Genomic DNA, 7,500 nt, shown 5'->3' on the forward strand with positions numbered 1-7,500 from the left:
TCAAAATCCTGCTGCGATTGCTTGCATTACGGTTTCCATATGTGTGTGTGTGTGTGTGTTTCACGTTCTCTACACTTCCCTTTGCCTGGTGTGGTGTGTTCCCTGCACCTGAGATTTCAATCTGTGTTTGCTTGTGCTGTTCACTGGCTCCTGGCGCACTGACCGGGCGTTTCACCTGCTTTGCCAGATGGCAGCGTGAGTGGGGGATTTCAGAGGAATTATGTCACTGTCACAGGAGATGCCCATGGGCTACGCAGTGTTAACACTAACAGACCAGCTACGCAAGAGCACAAACACGCTCACACACGCACATGTACACACAGACACAATCACACACACACACACACACACACACACACACACACACACACACACACACACACACACACACACTCAAACACCAGCAGGTCTAATGACTTTCCAGCCCGGCATCTCCCTACCAAAACAAATCTCACGAAACGTATGATGTAAGGGTAGCGCGTACGTTCGTTCATTTGCTCTGGAGGCAAACAAGGCCCACGCTTAAAACAGCTCGTCATAAATAATTAACCACCCACTGCACGATGCTCACATACTGCAGGGGAAACAGTCGGTGGCAAAAGATCTAACTCTTAATTGCTTGCCTTTTAAAAAATGGAAGATAAACAAGTCGTTTTCTGGAGCTCTTCATTTCAAAGGCTGCAGTGGAGACAGGGCACCCTACACAAGTACAGTTGTGGGGTATATCAAAAGCCTGGGTCAGGCAGCACAACAACAAAAAAAGGCTTTTATGTAATTCAAAGGAACTGTACATACGGTGGGTACAAAGAAGAATTTGGATAAGTTGCAATGTTTGGATGTTTAAATGCCCACTGAAATGTAACAAAGCCCCTGTGATTTTATTCATGTACGCTCCAAGTCTTGTAACCAGTGTGTAGAATGCAAAATTCTCAAATGAATACTACACTTGCTTTTTAAAATATATATACTGCCCTTTATTTGAAAACAAATGACCTGGCTTTGTAGTGTAATTAATCTGCAGGGACTAGCATAGTACTGTTGCCTTACCACATCTAACAGCTATGAAATATAAAATTAAAAATAGATGCAGTGCTTCGGGTGAACACATTAACAACATATTTCTGGGGGTAGGCAGCCTGACTGATTTGCAGGTTTCCACACCTTCCACAGCGGTATCCATACACAGATGTGTGCCTGTGCTTGGTCTTCCCCCAGCACCACCGGGCATGACACCCCCCACACTAACAAGCCCAGCCCAATAACAGCCTACGGCTGGTTTCCACCCCTGCAGCCTGGAGCGCCATTGGACGTGCCTCGTGTATCTAGGCCAATGAGAAGAGGCCTTCACTCCTCACAAGAGTGCCATTGGATGTGGCTTGTGTATCTAGGCCAATGAGAAGAGGCCTTCACTCCACGCAAGGGGGTGTAAATAGAGTCCATGTGCTTCAGTTCCAGTCCCATGTAGCCAGAGCTTTTAACCAAACAGTCTTTTTCAGCACTATACATTTCATCTGACATCTGACTCTCTTGAACAATGATTCCTATGGGTTTGAAATCCAACTGGGCCAGCTGTGTGAGTGTATGTGCACTCTCCCATTGGCTGAGGCTTACGCCGTAGTGATACAGCACACTGAATGACCTACGGGAGCCCTCCACGAGATGAGATTATGACTCTGGCGTCGCTACCTCCATGCTTTACCAGAGTGCTCTTCAGAGCCTATTGAAAACAACTGAAGTTGGCACAGCGCTCCAGCCCATAGTTTTGCTGCCGTTTCTTTGTTCACGAGCCAGCAGTCCTTTTATGTCAACACGACTAGGGAACGAGGGGATTCCAGGCTCGCTGTAATGTGACCAAAGAGACGTGCTGCTTGTGTGAGGTATACGCTGCAGCTGCGTGCATTGTAAGGTCGTATATATTTATATATATGCATTTACATATCGGACTTTCAGAGATTACAAAGACTGCGAGGACCAAACAGAGGATATGCACAAAAAAAAATTATGAATAACTCAGAGCTGGAGGAAGAGAGGCAAAGAGATAGCAGACCAGTTGGAATGTTCTAGAAAATGTTCATAAATAATCATGAAGGCAGACTAGAGTCTTCTATCGCATTTTTTTCAAAAAAGTTCATGAAACCGCCCCTACACATTCCTCTGTAATCATATCAACCTGAAAATGTCAGTTCCTCAAGCCTATTTTTCATCCTAAGTTAAATTATGTTGCAACAGAGATCAACACACATAGAAAGAACACAAGCTCACCTGCCCGGCGAAGATGCCACACACGCCAATGATGCACAGGATATTAAACACAGCCGACCCCACGATGGTACCCACACCCACATCTCCTTTAGTGATGAACACCCCTGCAATAGAGGAAACACATGGCAACTATGGAAACCATATGGCAACATTCAGAAGTAAAACTAATTCTTTAAATCAGATCCAAAAGACCCATGAATCTTTGTCAGTATACTTAATATAGTGGTGTTACAGTCTACACAGTGCATACCCTAAGTCGATGGCCAATACTTACAGGAATGATCACAATTCAAGGAAGGGTTCATAAAACGTGTGTATTTCTGCATGTGTGAGTGTGTGTGTGTGTGTGTGTGTGTGTGTGTGTGTGTGTGTGTGTGTGTGTGTGTGTGTGTGTGTGTGTGTGTGTGTGTGTGTGTGTGTGTGTGTGTGTGTGTGTGTGTGTGTGTGTGTGTGTGAGTGAGTGTGTAAGACTTCCCTTTAGCCAAATTTGGATTTTGCTTGATATGTACTAATTTATCAAATCCAAATAAAGAAGTAAACTGTGTGTGTGTGTGTGTGTGTGTGTGTGTGTGTGTGTGTGTGTGTGTGTGTGTGTGTGTGTGTGTGTGTGTGTGTGTGTCTGCGTGTGTGTGTGTGTGTGTCTGTACATGTGTCCATGCGTGCATCACCTATAATAGAAGCAAATAGTTCCGGGGCTGAACTCCCGGCAGCCATGAAGGTGGCTCCCGCCACGTCTTCACTCAGGTGCAGTTTCTGAAATATTCATCAAGAGGGATTTCAAATTCCATTTAGTTATTTCCCCCCTCGTGTAAATTATTGAGAAGACTAGCCTCAATACACAACAGATCACTTTATTTCACAAACACAGCAACAAGTAGGGATGCACGATATTACATTTCAGCCGATATCCGATATGCCGATATTTACAAGCTCATTTTGGCCGATTGCCGATGCCGATGCCGATACCGATATATACACCTCTGCTTTTTAATGATTGAAAAGTCTCTCCTGTACTGGAATTAATCTGATATTATGATAGGGTACTGCTGTACATACAGGGCATTAAAAACTTGATTTGTATCATTTTAGAAATAGACATTCACTCATGAAAACTATTTAGATGATTTAAAATATGGCAGATTTATTTATATTTTCACGTCACAATTTTCTTACTTGAACAGTACTTCCTTGAACTTGACCAAATATACTCTGGAGATGCAGCTTGGTTTACTTGGCAAGCTAACGTTGATTAACTGACTTAGAGTTTAATAACGTCCCTTCTAGGATTTCTAGACTATTCTATGTAGCGTTATTGCCAAGTTAGCTATATCAATTCCATATATGCAAAAGTAATATACACACACACTCCGACAGACAGACATTCTCTGGATATAAGCCTGTCCTTGAACTCACCTCGCATATCTTCTCCAGAGACGTCACAAAGTAGTCATCACAGACTATGGCCAACGCCAGAAACATATAGAGTGCCTATGGGAGAGAAGATGACAGAGAGAGAAACAAGGAAACAGAGAGAAAAAGAGAGAGGGGGGAGAATGAGTAGGGGATAGAGAGAAAACACTCATAACACTGCCATGACTAATAACATGTCATACTGTCAAATTGTCACAAACAAACACACACACACATGCACACACACACACACACACACACACACACACACACACACACACACACACACACACACACACACACACACACACACACACACACACACACACACACACACACGCAAAGTGACTGACCAGTGCTATATTACTAAGTGTAGCCAATCAGAACAACAGAAAACATCTTGTAAGCTCACGTGAGGCCGAATCGAATCTCTATCAGTGTGATGTCTATGCTCACGGCTGTGGTCTGCACAGTACCAGCACAGCACTGTGGAGTGGAGGAGGAAGTTACTTAAGGTCGCACATGTCTTTTTGCTGTGCAAGCCCCCACATGGTGACAGCACGGGCCACGGGCAGTCTCAGGGAACCGGCAACTGTTGTTTTCAGCAGAACTGACTGACCAGTCACGCAGACCTGACAGCGAGATGACAGAGTATTTATAACTGCCAGCGGGTCCCCCCCCCCCCCCCTCCCCCCCGACGGACAGAGACGGGCTACTTCACCGCGGGAAGACCAAGCGTGTGTCAAATGCAGTGCTACCTTCTCCATGGGGGTGGGGGTTAGGGTTAACCTGCCTCTTAACCGGCTTTAGACGCGCCGTGAAGTCTGTAGTATGGTCAGTGCTGGTGCCTGAATAGTTATTATGTTTTCTTCACACAGAGGTTTTTGAATAATATGTATGCTTGTATGCTAAGCCTAGTGGTTCTAATGATATGTATGCTTGTATGCTAAGCCCAGTGGTTCTAATGATATGTATGCTTGTATGCTAAGCCCAGTAGTTTTAATGGTATGATGACTCAGAAACCACACTGTACTTCTGTGCGATGCCTTTGCCATATGTAGAAAAGTAGCTCGCTACCCACATGAGCGATGGACTTTTTGGACAGTGAAATACATAAGGTTCATTTGTCACTCTTGCTTACCATCAGAGACAAAAACAGCAGCATATTCCCTTTCTCTCTCTCTCTCTTACACACATAAACACACACACACACACACACACACACACACACACATAGCTACACAGACAAATTCAGACCCACAGACACACACACAGACACACTAACAGACAGACAGACAGACACACACACACACACTGACACACACTGACACACACAGACCGACAGACAGATGCTTCTCTTACTGCAAATATGTGCAGAGCGATGGCTCCCTGTGCGCGCTGTTTGATAGTGAACACGTCCTCCGGGAACTCATGGATGGCTGTGGGGAGAGAACACAGCAATCACTCAACACAACAAACAACACCATAGACACAAGAGCCTTCACACACACATGCTGGCATGCACGCACAGTCGCACACACACACACACACACACACACACACACACACACACACACACACACACACACACACACACACACACACACACACACACACACACACACACACACACACACGCACACACACACGCCCACACAAACACATACACGCACACCCATACACACACTGAAACACATACCCCCAGACACACACTGACACACACACACACACACAAACACACACACACACACACACACACAGTTGTGGTGTGACATGATGTATTGACACTGGCCCTCCAGCATGTCTGCAGAGACATATAAAACAACAACACATTGCTCACCTTTATGTGGGCCCACATTTACACCCTGCTGTACCCTCCACTACAATCAGTCACAAAATAATGAAACCCATGGATCAGCATGGTCTGACAATACACACATTTCCTCTTGAATACACACAAAAACACATAAAAATGTCAAACATTCAAATTAAACCTGCCCTACAAACACACTCACACACACACATTCTGTGTTGCTGACTGGCCAACTGCTCGTTCAAGGGGCCTATAGGAATGTAACACCTTATTATCCGACACGACAATTACATAACCTTAAGCTACTGCTACTCACACACACACACACACACACACACACACACACACACACGCACACGCACACGCACAGGCACACACGCACACACACACACACCAAACGTACACAAATACACCCACACACACACACACACACACACACACACCAAACGTACACACGTACACACACACACACACACACACAACCTTAAGCTACTGCTACCGCCGCTGTATAAAGGGCCCCGAGCCAGGACAGGGTGTAGTGTGTGCCGCCTTTTGCCACGGTTGTGATGCCGGCCAACAAACCCATGGCATCGGAATTAAGTTAGGCCGGGTGGCCACGCCAAGCGTGATGCCATCTGCTGCTCACAACCTGACCCAACTGAGCCCTTCTGCTCTCCGGGGGCATCGGGACGCCATGTGCCATGCGCTGTGCTCCCTGCGCCATGCCATGATGTCATCCCTGCCCGCTCATGCCCTCCCAGGCTCCCTGCGCACAGCGCCATCCCTGCCTCAGCAAGGAAGACGCACAAAAAACAACTGCAAGTGGGTGGGGGGCTGGGGGGTGAGGGGGGCAGGGGTGGTACTGTCTAGCACTACATGTCAGGCACTTGTAATCCACTGTGCGTGCTGAACTTGTGTTAGGTACATACAAAAAAAAACACACACGTGACCTCAGCCAAAAGCCCGAAGGTTAAGTTGCTAAATCAGACACATGATGACGCGAGACCCGAGGAGAAACTAGAAAATGTTTTGAATGAATGAATGAGGCTCTGCAGTGTATTCTGGGTAACAAGCAACTAGGGAATATCTGAAGGAATGCACATATGACAACCCCGTACCACAGCGCACAACGTCAAAACAAAAACAGACAATAAACAAATGTATTTGAAGAAGAGTGACAGGCCTTGGGCACATACTTGAAACCCCCTTCCATCCCTCGCTTTCACAGCTTTTCTCAGTGATGTTGGTGCATGAGAGAGAGAAAGCGAGAGAGGGAGAGAGAGAGAGAGGAGAGAGAGAGAGGGAGGGAGAGAGAGAGAGGGAGAAAGAGAGAGCTTTTCTCAGTCATGTTGGTGCATTTCTCGAATCATCCTATCAGATTTTACAAAACTAAATTTGCCTTTGAAATTGAATCAATAAATCATTATCAACCAAATGTAAACAAGCAAGGTTTGCATGAAAAGTCATTCAGCGAACAAACACTACAAAACCACTGAAACTGGTGATGTGTATGGTCGACCCATAATGACCACTGGTTTAACCCACTTGCATGTCATGCCTTACACAATGCACATATACCTAGATGTTTTGGGGGATAAGATAAAACAGCAGCTGATTGTACATATCTTTTTGCATTAATGTGCACTTGCAAAACGTTCAAATTTCAATTCAGATCTGAGAAATGTACCCAAGAGACTGAGAAAAACTGGGCTTTCATGACCATTCTATTCTATTCAAACTAATACAATCTAGATTTTGAGAGTCTATTGTAATCTGGTATCCTTTGGTGCCTGCCCGGCTGCAATACATTCTCGACATTCACCAGACGGTAATGTCTCCCAAGAGTCCTAAGAGTTCCACTAGGCCTCTCTGTGAGTAGTAGATTCAAACAAAGCTAATTCACTAGCATGGCCTCTCTCTGTGAGTAGTAGATTTAAACAAAGGTAATTCACTAGCATGGCCTCTCTCTGTGAGTAGTAGATTTAAACAAAGGTAATTCACTAGCATGGCCTCTC

At 45.4% G+C, this 7,500-nt stretch overlaps 1 protein-coding gene across 1 annotated transcript in view; it reads right to left on the bottom strand.

Annotated features, from left to right (window-relative positions):
• Positions 1–7,500, bottom strand: part of slc24a4a (solute carrier family 24 member 4a) — a gene marked incomplete at both ends in the record, with an annotated part of 41,814 nt that overhangs the window by 7,794 nt on the left and 26,520 nt on the right. Inside the window, 4 exons of the mRNA XM_080849712.1 lie at positions 2,263–2,366; positions 2,931–3,015; positions 3,676–3,750; positions 5,035–5,111. Of these exons, the coding sequence (XP_080705838.1) occupies positions 2,263–2,366; positions 2,931–3,015; positions 3,676–3,750; positions 5,035–5,111 (341 nt within the window). The remainder of the gene's footprint in view (positions 1–2,262; positions 2,367–2,930; positions 3,016–3,675; positions 3,751–5,034; positions 5,112–7,500) is intronic.

Source organism: Sprattus sprattus (genome assembly GCF_963457725.1).
Source record: "Sprattus sprattus genome assembly, chromosome: 13".
Classification (NCBI taxonomy): domain Eukaryota; kingdom Metazoa; phylum Chordata; class Actinopteri; order Clupeiformes; family Clupeidae; genus Sprattus; species Sprattus sprattus.